Consider the following 26,509-nt stretch of genomic DNA (forward strand, 5'->3'; position numbering starts at 1 on the left):
AAAAAAAATCCTAGATTAGTATGTTCTCTAAAATACACATGTTAAACTTTAAAGAAATTACTATTCAAAAAATAATCTGTAGGTAATTATTGTGAAAGGTGAAGTAAACTGATTTGGTCTTTGGTATCCCTAGTCCTTTCATTCTCTAAGTTTCCCCCACAAAGTGGCTGTTTTTTTCTATGGAGAGTCCTTTCCTCTCAAACATCTTTACCCACACAAACATACACATTAAATACCTAAAGCCTTGCTTGCTAATGCACACATTCATTCTGGATTTTAAATAACTGGTAAGGCTCTAAGCTCCTAAGTGTATTTGCATATTAACAGAAAAGATAAGTTTTAAACCTAAAAATTAAACAGAAATGCTCAATTTCAAATATAACCAATCTTAAATAGATACAGCTACCATGAAAGTCACCTCTACAGCTATTTGATAATTCACCCATTAGCCACACATTTCATTCTATCTGTACATCTGATGTGCATAGCATTGTGTAAAACCTGCCTACTCCTACTCCAATGATTATCCTCCCTTTCAAATAGTTTGCCTGCATTAAAGAAAAAAATACTCTTCAAAATTACTATATTGTAACTTAATCGGTAACAGAAGGATTTTCTTAGTGAAAACTTGGATATAACTCATATTTATGTGCTCTAATGTTATAAGGGCAAATTTTACAAATGTTAACTAAAAATATAACCTAACAGCTCACAAATTACCTCAAGCTGAGGAAAAAACCTATTTAGTCAGTTCTAAGAAACATGCATGTTTACATTTTCTTGTTTCTGTAACTGAAATATACCTACTAATGAAGTCAAAAGTAACTTTCCAGTTGTCATACAGAGAAGATAAGTTGTGAAAAATTGATGTTTGACATTTTCTGCTCAGGTAACTTCATGGATGGTAGCTGTTTATTAAGTTACCATCTCTTTTACATCAGTAAAAGCACATTTTATTTCATTCAAATTTAAATTGCAAATTGCTTTCCAAGTTAGATGGCTATTTTCTAAAATTCCTCCACATAACTGTTTCCACTAGTTGAACAATACTCTTTCAAAATCATTTGTATTGTGCAAAGACCTATTTCTGTACTTGTATTTATTAGTATAATTATATAACGAAATAGTATATAAACTAATGAAACATTAGTCTGAAAAACTTCTATAAAAGTGGAATACTTTGGAATGACAACAAATATGAGCAGCAAAAAACTGCTATCCAATCAGATATGGATTAATCAACTACAAAAGACGGAAAATGTAATAAAAATATAGGATTCTGTACTACATGTCACAATTGTTTTTAAGCAATTGCTCACTAAATCATTCAAAATGAAATCACAGGTGACACATTATGAGTATGGTTTATACAAAAAGACAAAGAACTCCAATTGGCAGATCCATCCATACTTAAAACTTTATGATCCTCCACTCTGACTTTTTGGTTAGCCAATTAATTGCTAGTTTACTGCATCCTACTCTAACGTGCTTTCAGATAACAAAAGGCTACACAAAGATAAAAAATATGACAGTTAGATATAAACAGAGTCTGGAGAGAAGGTTAAAATAAAGAAATAATTTCTTTTTTAAAAATATATACACACATAAACCAGGATGATAATGTCACCAACCAAGAATTATGACTAATCTAGTTCTGTGCACCCAAAGCATAAAAAAGAAGAAAAAAAAACCCATATAATAGGCCATATTGAACCACAGGCTAAAAACATTATTCAGAAATACTATTTTACAAATTACAAAGAAATTTTACATATATTCACTGAATCCTTGCCAAAAGACAAAGATCAAAGACAAAAATTACTGACATTTTCCCCCAATTTTTTCCATTTGACATTTACAGAGCATAACACAAAGTTGATACTCAGATTTTTGCTGGGAAAGTTAAAATACTATTAAAGTTATGTTTCTTTCACAGAAACACACACACATACTTAGAAGCCATCTTCTTGCACTGATAATCTGCAAGTAAGTAAATATCACCCCTTGTGGTAACACACACTGTGGCTCCATCACTTGCAGCAACCAAAGACAGTGCGATGTCCTTATGATGAAGGGCAGAGACTTGACGAGGAGCAGTTACACACTTTTCTCCATTAGGATCTAGTAAATAACCTAAAAAAATCACACAAATAAATCACAAAATATCTGTTTTAAGAGTCCAATTTATTTTCTAGATATTTTCATCAAAGATTTCTTACCTAGCTGTCCACCATTTAGTCCCAGGGTGTAAACGGCTTCTCTAGTCCATAGAACTGTATGAAATCTGCCTGCTGCTACTCCTATGATTGTTCTTCCTTTCAGGTATTTTGCCTGCATCTATTCAAAAAGGCAAATAAGACTGCAGTTTACTATGTATCTATGACCTAGTACAATTTTCAAAGATCCATTAGACTAGTACGTCAGTGCAACACAAAATGTAGCCACTTTCAGTCTGCAGTTTTAACATACAGAAAATTGACAGGTATAAACACCAAATCATTAAAATTTGGCTATTCATTTTTTTCTAATGAGCAATATGCACAACAGGCATTCTAATTCTTATTACAAAACACAACACTTTTAAATTTGATATATCCAGGGTCTCTCAACAGTGGCACTATTGACATTTTGGGCCAGATAATTCTTGGTTGTGAGAGATTGCCTTGTGCACTACACGATGCTTAACAGAATCTCTGGACTGTACCCACTAGCTGTCAGTAGCACCACCACCCACCTCCAGTTTTAACAACTAAAATGTCTCCAGACCTTGCCAAATGATCCCTGAGGGTCAAAACTGGCCCCAGTTGAGAATATCAGAAATGTCCATATCAACCCAGAGCTCCAAGGGTAGCCACATGATGAGAATTAAAATGGGAATAAAATCTATTTGCCATTCCTAAAGAAGTCTATAGCATAATTAAATATTCACAAATTCCCCAGCTGGTTGCAGAAAATGGATATTCTAAAAAAGTACCAGATTGGAGACTACCCCAAATTATTTTGGGGTAACTCCTAGTAGTCATCCAGAATACAAAGGTGTTGGATTTAAATGCTTAATAAAAAAATAACAATCATTTTAAATCTAAAGGATTAAACCAATAAAGAGATTTCATATCTAAAATACAAAATTTTATGACCTGAAAACACATTTGTTATAGGCGATGATTCTGATAACATTAATTTAGAGCACCAACCCAGTTCTTTGTACTAGGTCCCTGAAGTAGGGGAAAGGGCACCTTCTGGTGGTGGCTGTGAGGAGGAGAGAAAGTAGAACAAAAAATGGCGCCTTTTGAAGCCATGTCCCTTCACATCAACTGGTGATGACATCTGTGCAGAGGCAGATTTAATGAAGCAAATAAAATTTACGTTTTTGGGTGCCTCACTTGGATTAGTCCCTTTTGCATTGATAAATTTCATATTTTTTCTTAAGGAGGGCCTAAAACCTATTTAAGTTTCAAACCAAAAATATCTGGACCTCCCAATGCTTATGGATACTTAAAAGTTGAATGTAGGACAGTTTGGTGGGTAAGCTCCCGAGTGCCTAATTTCCCCAAGTGCTTTCTTTCTTACTCCAAATAAACACTAATGTGCACTATACTTAATTTCTCCTCTGGAAAATAAAGAAAATATATATCATTGAAGATGAAGTTAAATAATGTAAGTAAAATAAGTAGCTTTGTCAATACATTACATCTTTTTGTCCACGTAGGTTTTATAGCAAATAGTCTCATTATTTATAAAAGAGAAGTTTACCTGTCTGGGTACATTACAACTGGAAGGTGGAGGAATAATTCCTAACTGATGAAAAATATTTAGACCAAATGTATAAACACATCCATCTTCAGTTAATACAACAGTATGATCCTTAGCGGCTGCCACTTGGGAACAATTATGTCCACTCAGTCCTTCCACAAGCCTAGGAATCTACAAAGTAAAATTAACTTTAGTATATTAACTATTTATATAGAAATGCAAATAGAATCTGAGGATACTACACCCAAAATGGCATGACTGATATATGGCTGTATTTATCATAGGTAAATTATACATTTCAGCAAAGGACAGATGAGTTTAAAAGGACCTCGTCACTGGTTTACGTGCAAAATATGTAAGCCCAGTAAGACATTTCAATGAAATTATTCAACAAATGCTTTTTGACCCCTTACCATATACCAAGTGCAAATTTGTCTGGTATGAATAAAGGGAGCTCTTCAAAGTATTGATTGGTATATTGAGGGGGGAAAAAAAATCAACTCTTTCCTTCAGTTAGTAACCAAACATACAATATTACATTCTTTTGAAGTCATCTGTCCTGGGTTCAAATCTTTCTTCTGCTACTTGCTAGCTATTTGATCTCAATTAAATTTCTTAACTTCTCTGTACCTCATTTTCCTCATCAGAAAATAAAGCAAGCAATCTATATGATTGCTATTACTAGTATTATCATCATGCATAAAATGAAGATAATAATGCCTTTACCTCACAGGGGTGTTGTGAGGCTTAAGTTAAAGTAATGATTATGTATGAAAAGCATAAACAATGCCTGGAATACAATAAACCCTCAAAACTAGAAGCTATTATTATAGCTTTCCCTCCTTTTTAAAGTAACCTTTAATAGATGATATATATACCAGATGTCCCCTCAAAAAAAAAAAAATCAGAAAAATAACCTAGTGAGCCAATTTCTGATAGGTAATAAACTAAGTTTCTCCCAATTAGCACTAAATTTCATTAGCATGAAAATCAATTTTGTGACTATACAATCAAAATATTGGCTCAATTTTTAGACCATAGATACTTTAACGAGAAGTTAAATAAAAACCTGACTGTTTCAAGAAAAGAGTTTTACAGTCTGCCTCTTTAAATTTCAACTCTAGAAATATTGTAAAGCTTATGTATATACTCTCCTGACTCAATATTTGCTGTAAGCAAAATATTATTTTTCTTTAAAACTTTACACTGTATCTAAATCCTTAATTTGTACACAATATACCAGGAAAGTAATAGTTTTTTTTAAATCTATTCTCAATAGGTGTATTATTTTCTCCTTACAGTTGGGAAAAAAATTTATTTAACTTAAGCTTCCTGTTTATCAAAGTTTTACTTAAGTTATCCAAACAATACAATGGTATTTCAATTACCAAGCATGTCTGTTCATCTCCATGACCTAATCGACCTCCAGGACCATGACCACAGGTATAAACCTGCCCTTTCTGAGACAGAAACACTGAGTGAAATTTACAAAGCACCACCTAAGGGAAAACAAGGAAATATTATTAAACTTCTCTAAGTAACCTTTATTTTATAAAAAACAAATAATGTTAATTGTTTAAACTGGATAATGCATAAGGGGGATTCATTAGATTATTCTCTCAATACATATTTTCTGTAATAAAAATAAAAAGTACCTATGTTTTATTTTAAAATTATATCCAAAAACATTAACATATGGAAAAAGAACAAAAAAGGAATTAAGCATGTATTACCTACAGAAGGGATTAAACAAAGAAAAATGAAAATTTTAAGTCTTCAATTATAAATAGTAGCAGCCAGTTGTTTTCCCATTTCATGAAATATCAAACAGCAAGAATTGAACACAGTGCAATATGAAGCATAAAGATTACCAAATAGTGATGTATGTTATTAATAAAAATAGTAGAAACACCTTAAGAGTATTTTTAAAAAACAACAATGCCATTTACACATAGGGGTTGAAGGGCAGTATGTTCTTGTTTTATCTAACTTATCTGTAATAACGTTACATGGCCTTATATCATTTTATATTTATTTTCAAGTTCTCTCTTTCCTACCTCCTTTCTCCTTATCTGCCTCATTGCCAACACCTTCTCTGCCTCCTAACACACAAACTTATGTATTCATATACTCTAGAAGACAAAGATACCGAAGCAATAGAAGTGCATTAGCAGAAGGCAGTAACAGAAAATCATCAGCACTTTTAGACATGTACATACTTCCATATCTAACCCTTGAGCCACATTTTGCTATTTTCTATGAATTTAATAAGCATTACACTCACTTTACCTTAATACTATTTAAAAATTCTTTTTTCTTACTTGTAAAAATTATTTTCATTTATATTTCTTATGTCATCTATAAATATTTCTAACTTAGGATTATAAAAAGATGAGTAAGAAATACAGAATTCCTAGAATAATTTGCCAGAAAGTCAAGGTCCTTCAGAAAATAAGAAAATCATAACCTGAACAACAAGTTCTAAATATTTACACACATCCTTACACAACTCAGAGTTCTGTAAACACAATGAAACTATGAAAAAAAGCAATGCAAAGATCATTATCTCATTTAGCTGTACCACAAATACCTGAAAAGAAGTCTAAAATTAAAACCCAAATTTATTTTTTAAACTTATCATTTGTCAGGAAAAAAAATCACTTTAAAAAGTCAAAATAATATATTTTGTTCAATTTTTCATTCAGTATTAGAATGCTATTCTACAATTTCTGATTTCTACTACTAAACCACCAGTGATACCAGACAGTTCAAGTCCTCCAACTTTAAAACCTCTAAATTTTTAAATGAGACAACTGAGCATGTTTTTTTTACCTTAATTCTCTGAAATATATAATGTTAATATTCACAATCTATGTCTCATGGTAGTTAATTCATTTGGTACCATACCACAGAATCAGCTGTTTTTCAGTGACTAAGCGGGCATCTTCCCTGTGCTCCGACTCCAATCAATCATTACTAGCTGCTAATGGGTAGATTACCATTTTAAGAAGAATTCTGAGGAATTGCTCAAGCTTAGTTTAAAAAGAAATTTTTACCAGCAATAGTCCAAAGGCTTTGGACTAATGGGAGCAACACATATATTTGCTGTCCCTGCTCTAATTGCTCACTATCTTGCTCACCTCCCTCACATTCACTAAAGATTCGGACACCAGTCTTTTAATTCCTGCTCATCCCGAGTCCTTTTGTTATCTTAAGTTCCTTCCAGGTCTGTGTACATGGCCCACCAGAATCCTAGCTTTCATGACACCATTCTACTGCCTACTTCTCTAGTCACTTTTCATTCCTATATGGGCTTCTGTTCCTGACCTCCCAAAATTTAATATTCTCTAGAGTTTAATAGTTCCATTTCAGTTTTTCTTAAATTCCTCACTATGATCCATTAGGTTGTGACTTTCAGTTTAAAAAACAGTGTTCTCTGGAGCCCTAAATATGATGGCCATATAATTTATAATCCAAATATTTTTGAGAATGAAAAGAGATATTAACAGTTACACCAGGAAAATAATCACAAACCAGAACTGTCCTAGGCAAACCAGGCATATGTAGTCAAAATAGACCTAAAAATTGAGAGTTCAATCTCAGAACTGAGCTAAGTGTTTGTTATGAATATCATATCTGAAAATTAGGTGAAAGTTGAGAAGAGCCAGTACTGTATGAATAAAACACTCTAACCTCATATTCTGGGTCAAAAGTAGCTTTAGCAACTTCAAAATGCAGAAAGAATACAACGAAGAAGTTGCACGAAACATAAGCTGAAATGGTAATTTAAAAAGATTTTAAAAGGCCTTACATTCCAAACCAACAGAGTCTGGATTTTATCCAAAGGTGAATTAGCAGGAAAAGACATAATTAGCTTGGCTTTTTTAAGACAATAATTCTAGAGAAGAATATTAACAGGGGTTGAAAATGCAGCCAAGGAGCCAAGTTAGGACATCCTGTTGTCACTGTCCAAGAAAGAACTTGAAAAAGACATGACAGCTAGGTTCATGAGACAGAGATGAACTCAATAGACATACTGTGAGGTATAATCTTCAGGATTTAGAAACTGAGATTTACAGCATTAAAAATTAAAGAAGAGTGGCAAAAATAACACTTCAGACATGTTAAATTTAAACACTTTGAAAGAATGTCCAGAGAACAATTGAAATGAAACTTAAGAGAAAGGCTGAGGCTAGAGGTAATAAATTATACATATACACACACAATGTTATAAAGAAAGAGTGTCAACAGTAGCAGAATCTATGAAAGTAGAAGATATCATCCAGTATAAGGATATAAGACCAAAGACCAAACCTTTACAATTATATCAATTAAAATTCTACAATTTCTTACATTTAAGAACTCAAGCTCAAGTTCACGAACTAGCATCACACATGCTTAGAGTACCTAAGAGCAAATTGCTGAACCCCACTTCCCCCAAAAATTGCCTGTCTCTGTAGGTGATGAAATTTTAGTTCTATCTACTGCCCAAGAACTGTGACTTAAATTTTTAATTATTTATTGCTTGTCCATGTGAAAACATTTAGAATGGCCGGCAGTCTGTTCTACCTCGAGTGAAACATCCTACAGCCTGACTAGACTGCTGGGTAGCCAACTTCACATCTGATTGAACACATTCTCTTCATGATAAATAGCTTGGAAAATAAAAACTTGATTGTGCTACCAAAAAAATGCAGAAAGTGTGTTGTTTTCTAAATTAAAATTATTTTGTTTTACTACCACCAAAATAAAACAAAAAGTACCTCAGGTTCAGATTCACTTATCAAAAATAACAATGAGCTTCAAAAAACAAATTCACTTGAGAAACAACTTAAAGAATTCTAATTTTTGTTAAATAGAAACAAAAGCTAGAAAATTAATAGCAGCTCTACCTTCTTAAAATTAAATTAATATTTGTATTTTATAATTTCTAACACTGCTTGCACAAACATCTCACATTTTTAGGGTGTTTTATGCAGTCTAAATATGATTAAGGCTAACAGAATCTAAAATAAAATTACTAAAGTTCTGTTGATTGATTAGCTAATTAAATATGCTATTTGTACCTCAAACAAAGTTAACATAATCCAAATGAAAAGCTGAACTATCAAATACAAAAGTGCTTTTTAATCTCTAAAAGTATGCAGATTATACTTCCAAATACCTGCTTTATATAAACTCCACTCCTGGAGAACAGATCCACCAACTCTGGATGATGTTTGCTATTCTGGCTTCCATGACCCAAGGTAAAGTTTGTATTATCACCCCAAGTGTAGACATCTGTGGGATCTACAATAAAAATTTGTCTTTATATTCTTTTATATCTTAAAACAATTATCAGCTTAATTCCACTATAGATATGTTCCACTAATCAGGCTTACCTAAAAAATGACTCTTTACAGAAACTAACTTAACCACCATATTTAGAAGCCAAAACTCTTTTAAAATCATGAATCTATTAATATATTAGATAATTTAAGAAATAGAAATCAGAAAATCCAAATCATAGTACAGGTATGTCTCAATGTAAGCAATCAAACATCTGTTCCTTGTTTCTTTAGCAGCTAAAGTTTAACTGCCAAATAAGTAAAAACACCACCTGCCGTATCTACTTAGTTTCCATTAAAATAATATACAGTTATTTTAAATGTAAGATGTTATTAATCCACACATACAAAAAGATTCTAAATAAAGCAAACGTGATGCTGTTTCTACAGAAACATTAATTTTCAATAGTTTGTTAAGGTAATATCTCATTAAACTGGGACACAACTTAGTCACAGCTAAGTTCATGATATAAACCTTCATTTTTATTTTGTAAGACTGATAAAGTCTTAGAATGAAATCACAATTGTTACTGTGCAATGCAGTGCCCAAGGTAGAAACAAAAATGAAATGTGCCCTAACTTAGCTTGCTCACCAGTTAAATGCAAACTATACAGTGCCCCATTTAAATCTCTTCTCCTTTTCTGCCAATTCACACTTCAGTGAAATTAGAAAGCATGGATAAAAGAATAATCATTTCCATTCCTTTTTCCTTCTATTCAAATGCTGATGTTACTTTCTGGATGGATATCGATTACTTTATAGTAGTTACAATTCTAACTGCCTTCCCATTTTAGCTTTTATTTTTACTCTTACAGACATAAATATGGATTGAAAATTAAAAATACAAAATAAAACAAACTGTCCTGAATATAAAACTAAAAATATCGGCCGGGCGCGGTGGCTCACGCCTGTAATCCTAGCACTCTGGGAGGCCGAGGTGGGCGGATCGTTTGAGCTCAGGAGTTCGAGACCAGCCTGAGCAAGAGCGAGACCCCATCTCTACTAAAAATAGAAAGAAATTATATGGACAGCTAAAAAATATATACAGAAAAAATTAGCCGGGCATGGTGGTGCATGCCTGTAGTCCCAGCTACTCGGGAGGCTGAGACAGGAGGATCGCTTGAGCCCAGGAGTTTGAGGTTGCTGTGAGCTAGGCTGACGCCACGGCACTCACTCTAGCCTGGGCAACAGAGTGAGACTCTGTCTCAAAAAAAAAAAAAAAAAAAAAACTAAAAATATCATCCAACAAATACCAAAGTAAAAGTTCTTTGCAGCTATCCACATACAAATAAATCTTCCTGCTATTTTAATAAGAATAAAATTTCATTAAAATTTTCTAAGCTGTACCTTAATGGAATACATTTGTGAAATTTTCTTACCAGTATTCTTGAATACTACATGAGTTGGTCTATCCTTCATTACAAGATCCAAAGCTGACAAACCTTCTCTATCTTGAATATACAGGCTAACACCATGCTAAAAAGAGAAAAAAAAATGCATCATCAATTTACCCATAATCACTAAAAGTCAGATGATCAAGCCCATAAATACACTGAAAAAAAATAAACATTTAATAACAAGCATTTCTCATACTCTTCACACTTTCTCTCACACACAGAAGAGAACAACTAAGAGAAATCAAATACCCAATTCTTGGTGGAATGAGGCAGGACCAGATAATGTGAAAAAATAAGTAGCATTTTAAATAAAAATTAACTAGATGTGAAAGTTTTCCATAGTAAGGCAGGTCTGATTGCCTACAAGGCCCTAACTACATCTGTATCTGTAAACACATACACTTTTTGCATTTAAAGAGCCATACTCTGTATGTATCTTTACACATAATAGCTATAAAGATTTCAAGGCAATAGTAGTATAATATTTATATTAGGATTTACTCTTTATTATGTGATCATCTGTGTCCATCTCTTTTTGCCTTGAATGCTATTACTGATATTAGACAATTACATTCTTTTATTTCCATTTATGTGAAATATATTTTATCTTTCTACTTAAATTTTTATAGCATTGTTTGTAATCTCTTATAAATCACATATTGATTATATCTAAAAGAATTCTGAATATATGTGTATATGAGTGTTTTAAGTAGGAATTTAAAGTAATTTGTAATTTTTAATATCCACAATTCAAATTCAAACATGCCTTAGCACATCCCATCTCTACTCGCATACTTTTCTGTCTTCTTCCAGTCTTTACACATAACTGGGGGAGGGTGTGGGAGGGAGGGGAAGCAATGTTCAATTCAGATTATTGTTATGTCATTATAGTTGTTTAAACATAAAATCTATTTCTTTTCAAGAATAACTTTTAATGTTTGCTGTTTGATAAGACTTTCAACATTTATTTAGACTTATCTATTTTAACTGGTACAAGTCATCACTGCCTATCTACATATACAGTTTACTTGGGTAGCTATAGGCTGAAATGAACCATGAAGTTTTTAAATTCTAGCAGTTACATGCTAGAATACTCTGTCTGGGTTACTTAAGAAAGAGGAATCTCCTCTTGCCTCATGGGATTCCTAATAAACTAAAACCAATTTTAACCTCATTTTGTTTAAGATGGTTATAACACCTCATTTCACAGGGGCTATCAAAACATAGTCAAGTTAGTGAGCTAACAAGTAAAACAAAAATCAGAAGTGATCATCTGGTCAGGCGTGGTGGTAGGCCACCTGTAATCCTCACATTCTGGGAGCCCAAAGTGGGAGGATTGCTTAAGCTCAGGAGTTCGAGACCAGCCTGAGCAAGAGCAAGACCCCATCTCTACCAAAAATGGAAAAAAATTAGCCAGATGTGGTGGCATGTGTCTGGTAGTCCCAGCTACTTGGGAGGCTGAGGCAGGATTGCTTGAGCCCAGGAGTTTGAGGTTGCAGTGAGCTATAATGATGCCACTGCTCACTACCCAGGCAAGGGGAGGTAGAGGGGGACAGAGGAAGACTCTGTCTCAAAAAAAAAAAAAAAAAGTGATTCCCTAAGATCTTAATAAATTTAAAATTGTACACTGCCTACTATTTTTTAAAAAGTTAGATATAATAATATCCATGTGAGAAGCCCTGAGCTTGGCCTTCATAAGAGTAAAAAGGATAGATTCTGGGGCAGAGTGATCCAAGATATGAATTTGACAAATGAAAACCTAGAAACTTAGATCCATGGAGAGTTTAATTTGCCCTGAATTTTAATATATCAAATGGGCCTTATTAAAAGTACATACATCTGCATCATCCTAAGCAGCCAACTGCATAAGGGACTAGGGACTTTTTTTTTTTTTTGTCTTTAGACCTCCCTAGTGGACTCTGACACTTTCTAATATGTTTACCTTAAACTCTTAAGGTAGTAGGACCCCTGTACGGCCTATACAGCTTATTTAAAGATCAACTCTTTGTACATCCCCAACATAGTAGGTAAATTCATTAACTTAATAACTAGCATCTAATGACACATCAGGCTTCTAAGCCTGAGCATTTTGTACTAATGCTCTGTAAGGAGCAGATGGACTTTACACACAGCTTTTCCACTACAAAACACTGCTAACACTATTGGAAATGTCTGTCAAGAAATACAGAAAACTGTTTTTGTTTGATTGACTGTCTTCCTCAAAAGCATAGTATAAGATAAAGACATGCATGGAGGTCATTTCCTTGGGAAGAGATTCTAGGAAGAAGTAGTAAGGGACCAGGGAAGTAAATCAAGGAAAGAGGAAAAACCATACAAGGATGTGTTATCAAGTGGCATACTAAGGAGACTTGTGTATGATCTTGCCAGGACATTCTGGGAGCCTTATGCAATAAATCACAGAATAATTAACTGTCTAATCAAGGAATTAAAGATAGAAGTATTTACCACAGGCTCCCATTCTCCATTAGCCAAGAGTTGCTCTACAAGGGCTTGACCCTCTTGTATAATACTTTCAGTTGATCATGCATGAATGTAAAGCCCAGGGCTATAAAATAAGAGACATGTAATATATGCCAGAAACAGGTGCAGATTACACCGACACAAAGCTGCTAGAAGCCTATGCACAACTGGACATTATAGTTATGGGTGGAATAACAGGTGAGACCAAGATGACATGAAGTGGTTCAGCAGAGTATCTGATACACTGATCTTTCCAAACTGGTTATGAGCTAAATTGAATGAGTTTATGCCCATACACTGCCAAGAAAGTCATGATCAAAAGAAATATCCTAAGACTATAAAATTTACAGTGGGGTAAAACAGGAATGTATTCTACTCTCCTTCTTCCAAGCCTGGTCTTTAAACCTTTGATGGTATGGTACTTTTGGATAAACTGGCTAGATACCCTCCCTACCAGCTTTTGCTTCACTGATACTCCCTGGGGGTTGAGGGGAATGAGAAAAGTACTATTATTATTCTCTTTTTATAAATAAAACTGAAGTTCAAGATTCAGTCGTTTGTCCAAGATGATTCAGTAAGTAATAGACCTAGATAGTTTAGTTTCAAGAAAGAATATATAACGAAAATTATTTTGATCAGTAAATGGTACTACATAAAAGCCACTATATAAATCATTTTTAAGTCAAAATGAGATAAAGACACTGAAGGTAAGCTTCCTAATTTGACTACAAGTTCCTAGAGGAAAGAAACTGTTTTGTTCTTTTCTGGGTCCTCAACAACATGACAAAAAAGAAAATTGTTAAATTCAAAACTCATAGTCATGAGTTATAAAATTTACATTCACTACTGAAATGACATTAGGGTATACCTTAAAACACTTCATTATTTGGCTATTCAGTACAACAAATCTAATCTATTGGATGGGAAATCTCATATTGATTAAGCTGACTTTAATCATCAATTTCTGTAGAACTCTAAATACTTTACCCTAGCTAAAGAAGAAATGAATATACTACTCATAAATACAGTCCCTAAGTGATGTTCAAAAACTAATGCCCTTTTAAAGCAGTTAATAATATAGTAACTTAAGAATAAACCATTTATTAAAAAATACCGTTAAAAAATTTTTAATTGAGATGCCATTGGACTGGGGCAGCTCTAGCACTTTAAGTTTCTACATAAGCAAACAGAAGCCAGCTCAACATAAAAAGTAAGATGACACTAGAGGCTTTATCAATCAGAAACCACCAACTAACCTCTAACCGGGATATTTCCACTCTAACCAATCAAATATATTTTCTTTGTCTTACCTCTGTGTCAGCCTATAAAAGCTTGCTGCCCAGGGTGCTAAGGCAGAGCTCTCTAAACCCCTTCCAGTTCTTAGTGTTGCCCAATTTATGAAACATTCTTTGCTCAAATAAATTGCTCAAATTGCTCAAATAAAAATGTTAAATTTATTTTGTCTAAAGTTGTTCTTTTAACAATATATAGGACTGATTAAATGACAAAATGTCTGGGACTTACTTCAAAATAATATATGTACAAATTATTGGCCAATAGTTCACTGTATATGGTAAGCTTTGATATATGTTTAAAATTTTACATCATAAAAAGGTTAAATAAAAAGAATATATGGAATTTTAATTCCAAAGATGAGTTACAGTAGTAAAAGACAGCAAACAAGTGACAAGAACAAATGCAAATCTTTTCTGGAAAGTATGTGGGGTGAATGAATAAGATTAAGAAAAACATATGCCTGACTAAATAACAGGTTTAAATAAACAAATGACACTTACCTTTAATAGAGACCAAACACAATCAATATGTCCATAAAAAATGCTTCGGTGCAATGCTGTCCATCCTGACTCCTTGTCTTTCACCAACAAATCCACTCCTTTTTCAATAAGCCAATCTAACACTCCTTTCTTTCCACAGGAGGAAACAAGGTGTAGGGCATTCCTGCCAAAGGCATCCTTGATAGTTGTAGCATTGTAACAATGACTGGAAAGAAAGGCCTTAATCTGGTTTTCACTCCCCTTCGTTACCACAGAAAGGACATCCAAAGCATGCTTCAGGGATTGACATTTTGATGTGCAGTCAGGGATGAGAGAATTCATCCTAATTGTTTTTATACTGCTTACTTCTTCAGAATACTCAGTCAAGATTAATTTTTAAAAATGAAAAAGCCAGGACAAAAAGGTGCTATTTAGGAAGAATTACAGAGAATAAATGACCTTTTTAGGATTATAATTTAAATCCTTATGACAACAGTATAAAACTAATATCTTTATTCAATTTTTTGGCACTTAAATCAAAAAAATTATAAATAGTTCTATAAAGTTCATATCAAATACAAGCTCTTCATTTTAAAAAAGTTCCACAGTTTTTAAATTATTCCTGGAGTCAAGCACCAAGGGGGAGTGAGGAGGGGAACTCCCCCTCCACACTGTCCGATCCTTTTAAATATCCATAATTGCAAGGGTGACCTGTAAGAGAAGGAGAAAGGAAGAGAAAGTGAAAATACAAAAGTACTCTCCTCAAGTACTTTACAATACAATAACCTCCATATTTAAGTGCCTTTAATTCCTATTTTAAAAAAAAAAAGTCTTATCATTTTTTCATGTTTATGGTATCTGTATCAGTCATCCTTACCTCCATTTTTCCACTCTCATGTTGAAGCTTAACCTTTGTTTTTTGTAATGTGGAGTAGACCTCTTTCCTTCTGCCCCTTCATTCCTTCTCTCCTGTAGTTTTACACTCTACTAGCTATGTCTCCACAAGCTATAAACACACTAAAATCTATCATTTTTATAAGAATCCTATCCCAAACCTTTACCCCCAAAACTATATTATCATCACCACCACCACCACAACAGCAATAAGCAACACTTTCATCAGTTATTCAGCTTTTACTAAGTGCCAGGCACTGTGCTATTATTCTCTCTGCCTGGAAGGTGCTTCACCATAGGAGGAGACGATAATTAAACAACAGGTATTAAAAGATATTGTACTTACTTTATACCTTATACCAAATAATTTCTAGATTGTTCAAAGGCAAATAAAACAATTGAAACTATAAAAGTACTAGATGAAAACAACAGGAGAATCTTTCATAATCACATGGTACAAAAGGCCTTTCTAAGCATGATCTGAAATCCAAAAGTCATAAAAGATTAATAAGTTAAATATAATTTAAAAACTACATAAAAAATTTTAAAGACAAAAAAAGAGAAAAATCTTCCTTAATTTATAGTCTCTACAAAGCTTTCTTAATATATAGTCTTTGGGAGCAGAGAAAAATCATTATAAGGAGACCATTCAGAAGATCATATATGAGTTTACTATACATATAAAGGAAAGGGAAAGTTCTGTGTACAAGACATAGATATGAAATATTCCAAATCTGTATTTTCCACTCCCATTTCAAACCACACTAAGAGTCATAAGTCTTAGACCTAATGTTTTCTGTTCTTAACTATTCTGATATCTCCACTGGGAAATAACAACACTGAACTAGATAATTCCTAATCCCTTCTAGCTCCAGGTCTGTTTCTACGCCATGCATTTTATAATTTGATGTAGTCCTTATAAAAATTATCCCCACTGGGCATGGTGGCTCACACTTATAATCCCAACACTTTGGGAAGCCGAGGACAGAAGACAACTTGAGGCCAGAAATTCAAAACCAGTCTGGGCAACCCTTGCAAGACTCCATATTTCTATGAAAAGAAGAAAGACAAAATTAGCCAGGCATGGTGACACATGCCCATAGTCCTAGCTGCTCAGGAAGGTGAGGCAGAAGGATTGCTTGAGCCCAGGAGTTGGAGGCCACAGTGAGCTATGATCATGCCACTGTACTCCAGCCTGGGCAACAAAGAGAGATCTTCTCTCGCCAAAAAAAAAAAAAAAATTCTCCCTTAAAATGTTGATTTGAAACCCCCCCCAAAAAGAAAAACTAACAAAAAAGTGGAAATTGGTGGCAAAAAGAAAAAGGCATCAATGCCTCAAGTAGTTTAAAATATTAAAAATGGAAAACATGATACAGTAGTCCCCCATTATCTGCAGTTTTGTTTTCTGTGGTTTCAGTTACCCACAGTCAACCACAGTGCAAAAATAATATATTAAATGAAAAATTCCAGAAATAAACAATTCATAAGTTTTAAACTGTGTGCCATTCTGAATAGTGTGATAAAATCTTGGTCCCATCCTACTCCATCCTGCCAGGGATGTGAATTATTCATTTGTCCAGCATATCCACACTGCACACCCACCTGCCCATTAGTCACTTAGTAGCCATGTAGGTGTTAACAAATCAAAAAACATATATAGGGTTCAGTATATCAGAATTTTCAGGCATCCACTGGGTGTCTTGGAACGTCTCATGGGAGGATGGGAGGCGGCACTGCATTTGGCAAAATGGTCACATGTAGTTAATTTCATTCTTTAGAGGCTCTAAAATCCTACCATCTTTGTGTTTTCAGTCTATGCGTAATACACTGAAAGGAACTATTTTTTAGTGAACCACTCCAACCTTACATGAAAGAATTAAAGTAGAAGAGAATTTCTTCATGTATTAGCATGTATAATTTAAACACTGAAGGGGGGAAAGAATATTAAATATAAAAGTCATACTATCATATATAGAAACACACACAGAATACACATAAATATGGAAGTGATTAAGAGGTAGGGTTTCTTAAAGTTTTACATATTTGGATTTAAATATAGCAATGCCGGCTGTTACCAGTTATGTAATTCTAAAAAATTACATAATTTCTCCAAGTTCTCATTTCTTCATTTTAAAACAGAGATAATACCACCAACCTTACAGGGTTACTGTAAGGATAAATGAAACAGCCTGGCATGGTGCCTGGCACTAAATATGCATTTAACAAATAGTAGTTTTCATTGCTATCATTTCTTTATTAACAAAAATGTACTAAATTTTAATCCCCAAATTCATGTTTGAGCATCAATATCACTGCTAATTGCATACTTCTCCAAGAAAACCACCCTTCACTGAAGTTCCTAGTGATCTCCAAATTATCAAATACTTTTAGATATTCTCAATTCTTATCTTGTTTTCTCTATTTTTCTGTCTTTAACACCACATTCTCTTGAGGAGTCTCGAAAGGGATCCTGAAAGGGCAAGAAGTCACTCAGGGAAGCATATAAGCATGGCATCTCTCTCTCTTACCAATTCTTCCTAGGGCACCATCCCTTCCCCTGACTTTCAAATGCTGCGCTTCTCAATGTTCTACCCTCAGTCCTCTTTTTCTCCTACTTCATATTCTCCCTGGATTCTTAGCTAGTTTTACAACTATTGATTGAACAAAATGTATTATCTATTACACAGTCTCTATCATCAAAGGGTCACAGTTGGTAAAAGAGACTGATTTTATGTTAATAAGTAACAAAAACATATGATTATAAACCTATGTTTAAGATAAAACAAATGACATATAGGAATGGGGAGTGGAAAAGAGAGGTATAGGGAAGACTTTCTAAACAAGATGTATAAACTAAGATTTAAAATATGAGTATTGTATGTATTTGCCTGATAAATTCAGGGTAGGAGCCATTCAATGCAGAGAGCATAGTAAAATATAAAAGCATGAGAATCATTTTGGTCCATTCTGAGAATTCCAAATAATTCACAAGACAGTAAGGAGGTCTAAAATATACACAAGGATGGACCAGATTTTGGACAGTCTTTTGTGCCCCGGGCAATTGAGAGACATATTCAGGATCTTGAATTAATAAGACATGGCAATAACTCCCAGGTTTCTGGTTCGGATGACAGTGCAGCTAGGAAGAAGAGAAAGGGCTAAAACTTTGGAAAACAGAAAAGCGAAACAAACCTAAGCAAAGAAACAAAAATTATAGTGAAAATTTTTATTTTATAAATGATAAATATGAAGTGTTGATGGGAAATTGAGTTGGAAGAATGTAGGTAGCTACAGGCAATTGTTCAACCCTGAAGACTGGCCCACGACAAAGGTTTTAGCCAAAGTTTAGCCATGAACAACGACTCACAATCCTTCTTCTTATCCTAGGTTAAGAGCTCAGTTAACTCCCTAAAACACGAATCTGACAATGGTATTTTCTAACATACCCAAGACCAAAATGAACCAATATCCATGTCTCACAGGTTAGAAATAGCCTTTCAACTTCAGGAAGAGGTTACAGGTAGGCCTACAGATTCATGCAGCATATAAAGTTCAGACTTTGAATTCAGAACACCTGAACTAGTAATCCAGGTACACCAGGTAACTGGCTAAGTTACCCTGGGCGTACCACTTAATTTCTCTGTGTTTCAATTCTCTCATTTGTAAAAAGGGTATAACAACTATCTCCTAACTTTTTCTGAATATTAAATGAGACAATTCATTCATAGGGTAAGTACCCAAGAAAAATTTAGGAAAAAGAGGAGAAAGAGACATATTGGTAAAAAGGTAAAAAAAAAAAAATGTATTAAATAGAGTCCTTTCTGCTTAGAATGCTTTTCACCCAAATCTTTAGTCATAAGAATTGAGTTCCTACCCTACTATCTAAAAAAACCCTGGGCAAATCACTTAAGCTCCCTAATTCTCAATTTTTTCATCTGCAAAAATGACAATAATCTGCCTCATAGTGTATACCTTGCCTATACGTAAAGATTATAGGCTCCTAAGGGAGGTGAGAGCAGAGAATGCTACACTTCTTCATATTTCTCATAAAATATAATATGTACTTAAGTAGGTTTAGTGCTCTCTGAACCCAAAATACCCTCCCTATAAAATTGTTTCTATGTTAAAGAAACTGTTATAAACTATAAATTATAGTGACTTATAAAGAATCTTAAAAATTCTTTAAGTCCTAAAAATAGTTTACAATTTTAAAACACAAGCACTTACTATAGAAAATTGATAAATTAGCTTTATATTTTATTCTAATGTTTTCTCAAATATTTTGTGGGTACAAGATATAGAAACTTCAGCTCAATACTTTATCAGTGCAATACCCACTTTTAAAATAGAGAAATTGTCCAAATTGTATGGGGCAAGCATATCTTTAGATGTGGAAAAGAATTACTGCCCTATTTATGATAGTAAGCTAATTCTGTATTATTTATAATAATTAACCAAGTAATACAGAGCTCCTTTCTTTAATAGGTACATTCATTTATGGTCTATTGAACTGTATAGTCCAGAAGTATTATGAGAGTTAAAAAATATAGTAAGTTCTTTACTTGGAATTTATATACGAAAAGTCCTTAACACAAATTATTTTTTAAAAAATAATGGAACACAGTCATTTTAAAACATTTCTTGAAGTAAACTGTGGTGTAACTAAAGTTTCTGCAAATATCTGTAACAAAATTTTTTCTAGAAAACAGTTCCTTCCATCCTCACCTACCTTACTTCAGTTTCTAAAACAAATAAAAATCAAAGAATTCAAAATAGAAAAAGGAGGAAAATGATAAAGGGGCCATGGTAAGTCTTTGAAGTTGCAACACATTATGGGCATTGAAACACTACCACTCAAAAAAGTCACATCCTTTCACTATTTCTGATAAATTTCAAATGCCCCACTTCAGGGCAGAATTGAAAAAAAGGTGCTACATCAATCGCTGGCTAACACACACTGAAGTTTTATGAATTACATTGGAAAACAGGAGTCAAGGATGGCCTGGGTGTTCTCTCTCTCTCTCTCTCTCTCTCTCCCCCTTCTCTCTCCCCACCGCCTAACACGTCCCCCCAAAAAGAACCAGTTCTCTTTTTACAAAGTAGTCAATTTCCACTTCCGAGTTTACGACCTGCTTCCCGACAGTCAGTATCCCCAGCGTGGACTCAAACTTGTGACTCCACGAAGGGGATAAGGGTCATGAGCGCCTGTACGAATGGCTTCAAATCCAAGACTCGAAGGGAAGTGACACCAGACAACTATCAGAACTAGGAATGCAATATGGTTGGAGGGCGTGTCTTGCGGGACTGCAACGTAGCAAGTCGCCTGAACACGCCATTCATTAGCTGAGGGGGGCGGTAGGGAGGCGGCAGCAGGGATCCAGGCCACTTGGCTCGCCCCGCGCCTCCTCACGCGAAGCCTGGCAGCCTCCGCGCAGCAGGGTCCCCTCCCCATGGTCTACCAGAGCTACTGGCATCCGCAGTCACCAGCACCCTCCGGAAGGCGGGTGCTCTCTCACCGCCCCCAGGCTAAAGGGACGCGTTCGTCTCTACCCGCTCCGCACGGTCGGGCAACGCCGGGCCCTCCCTCACCAGTCGCTAGATGAAACTGCGCCGGTGGTCTCCGCGAGGCCGATACACAGTCGCGCAAGGACTCATCCTCAGTGAAGACAACTGGAGAAACCGAAAGGCGCCAGCGGGGGGCTGGTCCCCAGACCCGGGTCAGCTCAGGAGGCGGCTGCAGCTACAGCCACGACTACCGGCATCGGGATGGGGGCAGGGAGAAAGACCCAGAGCGGGCGGGTACGCAGGAATAAGGCGGGTGTTGATTGGCTGGAGCTCGTGTATGCTTTATGACCATTGGCTGGTACCAGCCCAGAAGGCCTCGCGTGGCAGCACCTCAGCTGTGGCCTTGCCCTGGCTCCCCAGAGGAACTTGACCTCGCCGGCCTTGGGGCCGCTGGCTCAGGTCAGGGGCGGGGAAAGGCTGCAGCCGGGGACTCTAGGCCAACAGCGATAATGGAACTGTCCCCTTTGGGGACAGCCGTCTCCCAGGTAGAAATGTCTCTTGGCAGCTGGAGACTCGGAAGGGAGGATAAATCCAGGGTAGGGAAGATAGAGGAGGGCTGGAGACCTGGCTGGATGCCGGCTTAGACACTTGGTCACCAAGCGTCAGAAACTAAATGCATAGGCATCTTGCACAAAAAAGTTTCCTCCCGTAGCCCTTGTAGTGGGGTCACTGGAAGGCCAAAGGCGTCGTCGGGAGACCCAGCCTCGCCCCTCTCTGGCTCGCCATACACCCGGATTATCCGGGAGTCACTCCCTTGGTCAGAAGGCGTCACTGCCTTTTTAGATCGCCACCGTGGGATCAGCTGCCACCCTGGTCACGCCACTCAGTGCCTGACACCAAGCCTTTTCCACTTTAACTCTGAATCTAAAGGCCATTTAAAAAGTGGTCGAGTGAAAAATATTAGGGAGGAAAGTAGCCAATAATCAATAATAGGCATACCGAATAGGTAACACACTGCTACTGAATGCCTAATACAGTAGGCACTCAGAAAATATTTGTTCAAGGAGGGGTAGTGTGACTCGGAACAAACAGCACTAGGAGTCAGGAGTTGGCCTTACAGCTCTGCCACGTTGTGAATTTTGCAAGCCAGTTTGTCTCTCTTATCTATAAAATGAAAGAGTAGCATTAGATATCTTCTTAGGGCCAATACAACTTTACTCTCTTTGTAGCATTCTTTGAGAGAGGGTAGGTTACTAGCCCAAAGCCACAAAGCTGGTTAGTGAAGGAGTAGGAGCCTAACTAGTACCCAACCCCACTGCTGTCCTTCACAATACAACGTTTTGTTTCTTTGCTCTTTATTCTAAGTGCCCTACTTCCTACAAAACTAAACCAGTGTGTGAGGTAAGAATTGAGTGATTTTGAAAATAAACTACATATGATTACTTTCATATTCATGAACAAAGAAACCAATAATGGCAAATAAAGCTAATAATGTAAATAAATGCGTTGACCTGAGTTCAGATCTTTTATCTGTCTCTTACTTGTATCTGGGAAAGTTAATTGGCTTTTCTGAAGCCTCAATTTCCTCCTTTCCTAAGCAGCTGAAATATTCCAAGCAGTTGTTCATTCGTTTAAAAATTATCAGGTCTCAGGCACTGGAGTAAGTACTTGGGGATCCAATATTGAACAAAAATACATGTGGAGAAAAATACAGATAGACCCAGATAATTCCAAACATAAGAATAAATTGCACCTTTTACAATTATTACAAAGAATACTATGATAGATTTAATCTGACTTTTAAAAGAAGTGGCACTTGAACTAAAATCTGAAAAATGAATAGGAGGTAACTAGATGAAGCAGGTAAGAAAGAACATTCCAGGCTAAAGGATATAGAATTGCTCCCTTTTTCCCTGAAATATTAAGTGCCTGCAAGGTGCCTGGTTATTTGCAGGACAGAATATTGAAATAAATAGGAAGTAGTACAAATGAAATACAATTAAATGAAAAATATAGATGTGGTTAGGGGAGAAAGAAATCAAAATTAGCTATTTTGTTTGGTTTTAAAAAAAATTGTTTGAACATGAAAGAGAATGGATTGAAATATATAAATAACACTGATTATTTCTGTGGTAGGATCATGGGTGATTCTTAATTTCTATCATTTTGAATTTTGTGATTTTCATTGTAATAATTAAATGTTACTTGAATGATTAAAAAATCAAAGTTTGGAAAAAAAATTGACTAGAATTTCTAAAGTAGGCTTAGAGAAAAAAATAAAACTAGGGATGGCTTTAGAAGATTGCAGTGATGGGGGAGGGGAAGTAAAAAAACAAACAGTACAGGCATCAGGAATGGAGAACTGCAGAAATATTTTTAAGCCACACAGCACCTGTAATAAACTCCCTAAATGCCATTTTTCCAATCTAAATTAATAGCACTCTTATTTGTAATGCTACCTCATCATTATGTCTATTTTGCAGTCTTTCAGGTTGTATAGGGGTAAGGAATGACAGTGCTGCCCCTACTTCACTTGGTGGCAGAAAAGAAAATACTAGAACTTGTATAGAAACCCAAACTTGATTAGGTTCAGTAAGAATGGTTATTACAGGAAGGTCAGCAGTGCAACTTGCCTAGAAATTACTGGAACCTTATTTTTTGGCCTTATTCTCTTCTACTCCATGCTGTTTTCCACACAAGAACACTGGCCAGCCACAATTTTCTGTCACACACCTTAGCTTTACCATTAGGGAAGATAGCACTGAGCCCTCTGTCTCCAGCACAAAAATTCCAGGGACCTGATGGACTCACATTGGCTTGGACTAGGTAAGGAGTCAAGGATATCATGATTGACAACCTCTATCAAAGTCATAATTGAAGCAAAGTGAAGAGTGGTTCCCCTAAAGAAGGCAGAGTGTGACACCAAAAAAAAAAAAAAAAAGAAAAGCCACAATAGAGTGTTTCTGTACTCTTGAATCTGGGGGGATATGGTCCCCCTGCATTCTTCCTAAAGAACAATTATCCTTCAAATTCTAACTTAACAGGGGGCCACCTCCTCACAAATCTGAAGCCTTTCCTGATGGCTTCTTCTAACAATTATTCCCTTTATACTGATTCTGTAACTTATTCATATTATGTATCACACTGTTTTATATTTAGATTTGTTAGTTTTATAAGAGTTCTGGAGGCAAGCTTCCTGGATATAAAATTTTACTCCTCTTCTTACTTAGCCATGAAACTTCAGGCAAGTTACATAATCCCTCTCTAGGCCTAGTTTTCTCATCTCTAAAATAGGGTTGATAGTACTTCCTTTTTAAAACTCTCAAGAGGTTTAAATGAGATTATATATGTGTACAGCTCTTAGCATTTAGTTGACTTAACCTGAACTCTTCTGGATAAATATGTTTCCAATTTTGAAGGGTGGGATGGGGAGACGAGGAATGAGCCACAAGGTGGCAGTGTTTGAATATAACTTTAAAATTGTATACACTGAAAAGCACAATCTACCAACAAATTTTGGAAATTCAAGTAAAATACTGGGGGAAATTCAAGGCAAATTCAAAGCCTACATGTAATAACCAAAACTTTGTGAGAAATCAAACCTATAAACTTGGCAGTCTTAGCATACCGTTATAATCAGAACATTGAACTCCCCAAACTGTACCCTTGACTGTAACTGAAAATCTATCATCTTCCTTTCTCAGTCCACCTTACTTAGAATTGCTTGTATTCCTCCTCTGCCTAGCTAAGTAGTTAAATCTGTCTTTTATCACCATTGGAAAGAAAGAAATGAAAGGATGAAAGAAAGAAAGAAGGAGAGAGGGAGGAAGGAAGAAGAAAGAAAGAAAGAAAAAAAGAAAAAGAGTGGGTTTGATACACATTGGAGCCTCCTGTTCATGCCAAAAATCCCTAGAACTGACAAAAAATATATATACTTAAAATAATTAAACTCATAAGTGCTTTGGAAAACAGGAAGCTTAGCCATTGATGGTCCAGAACCTATGAAGATTCCTTGAAAAATGGAGGCCGGATTGGAAGAAAGGAGTAACAGTCCCAAACAAGAAGTTAGGACTGCTACAAAGGTAGTTGGCAGCACCAGGAGTGTTCTCCATCTAGTGGTGATAAGAAGGAATCCAGACTGAGCCTCAGTTGGAGTATCACACCAAGAGCAGGTGAGCCAATTGAAGCTTCTTCATCCCCCATTCCACAACAGCACCAGGGATATCTGTCTCTATGTAGAATATAGGACTTAAGATTTAATAAATAGGACAGTGCCCATGTGGTTGGTGAAACCTGTAATAATCAGGAAACCCCTACACTCAGAACATTAGCCACTAATTCTTCCTGTTTAGCATCATGGCCGTACCCTTTTCCCATACCCCTGAAGAAAGACAGGTATTCAGGAAGTGGTAGTAGGTCTTTTCCCTCTCCCCAGGGAAAGCGTGCAATGAAGACAGCCTCCTCTATAAACAATTAAAAAAAAAGAACCTCAAATACATAGATGAGCACAAAACCAATAATTACCAAATATTTGAGGAAATCCAACAGCCTGAGAGACATAAACTTACAGATCCAAGAAGCTCAGCAAACCTCAGGAAGAATAAATACAAAGATTATTTTACCTTGAAAAAATCATAGCCAAATTCCTGAAAACCAAAGATAAGGAGAAACCTGAAAGCATAGAGAGAAAAATAGCATATTACATAAAGGGAATAATGTTTTAAATCACCACAGATTTCACATCATAAACTTTGAAAACAAGATGACAGGTCAATATCTTTAAAGAGCTAAATAGAAAAACTGTCAACCCAGAAGATATCTCCAGAGAAACAAAAACTAAGAGAGTTAGTCACCATCAAAACTGCCTCATAAGAAATGCTAAAGAAAGTTCTTTAGCCTGAAGGGAATGCTTCCAGATGGAAACTCAAAATTTCAAGAAGAAAGGAATGACATGAAAAATGAAACTATTCGAGGAAATACAGTTGGTCTGGTCTTTATTATTCACAGATTCCATATATGTGAATTCACATAACCACTAAAATTTATTTATAACCCCCAAATTAACACTCAGAATGCTTTCACAGCCATTCAGGGACATATGCAGAACAGCAGGAACTTTGACTCACCCAGTGCACACATTCCCAGCAAAAGGTTGAGCAGGGTAATGCTCTGGCTTCTTGTTTTAGCTCTCATACTCTAAACAATTGTCTTTTCATGGTCTCTTTAGTGCCATGCATGGTTTTTGCATTTTTGTGCTTTGTGTTGGTGATTTCACTGTTTAAAGTGGCCTTCAAGCATAGTGGTGAAGTGCTGTCTAATGTTCCCAAACATACAAAATGATAATTTTTTTTAAGAAAAGGACCAAAGTATATGTTT

General features: G+C 35.4%; 1 protein-coding gene across 4 annotated transcripts in view; it reads right to left on the reverse strand.

Moving 5' to 3' along the window:
* Nucleotides 1-21,401, reverse strand: part of IBTK (inhibitor of Bruton tyrosine kinase) — a 68,332-nt gene extending 46,931 nt beyond the window's left edge. For 2 of the 4 annotated variants that reach the window (XM_069489212.1, XM_069489210.1), the window contains exons 1-8: nucleotides 21,218-21,401; nucleotides 14,756-15,445; nucleotides 10,461-10,557; nucleotides 8,918-9,042; nucleotides 5,142-5,252; nucleotides 3,754-3,924; nucleotides 2,220-2,337; nucleotides 1,953-2,133 (exon numbers count right to left, since the gene is read on the reverse strand). In XM_069489212.1, coding sequence (XP_069345313.1) covers nucleotides 1,953-2,133; nucleotides 2,220-2,337; nucleotides 3,754-3,924; nucleotides 5,142-5,252; nucleotides 8,918-9,042; nucleotides 10,461-10,557; nucleotides 14,756-15,076 — 1,124 coding nt within the window. In that variant the 5' untranslated portion in view covers nucleotides 15,077-15,445; nucleotides 21,218-21,401. The remainder of the gene's footprint in view (nucleotides 1-1,952; nucleotides 2,134-2,219; nucleotides 2,338-3,753; nucleotides 3,925-5,141; nucleotides 5,253-8,917; nucleotides 9,043-10,460; nucleotides 10,558-14,755; nucleotides 15,446-21,217) is intronic. The other 2 variants (XM_069489211.1, XM_069489209.1) reach the window with 1 other exon arrangement.
* Between the last annotated feature and the right edge of the window lie 5,108 nt (nucleotides 21,402-26,509).

Source organism: Eulemur rufifrons, chromosome 15, assembly GCF_041146395.1.
Source record: "Eulemur rufifrons isolate Redbay chromosome 15, OSU_ERuf_1, whole genome shotgun sequence".
In the NCBI taxonomy this organism is placed as follows: domain Eukaryota; kingdom Metazoa; phylum Chordata; class Mammalia; order Primates; family Lemuridae; genus Eulemur; species Eulemur rufifrons.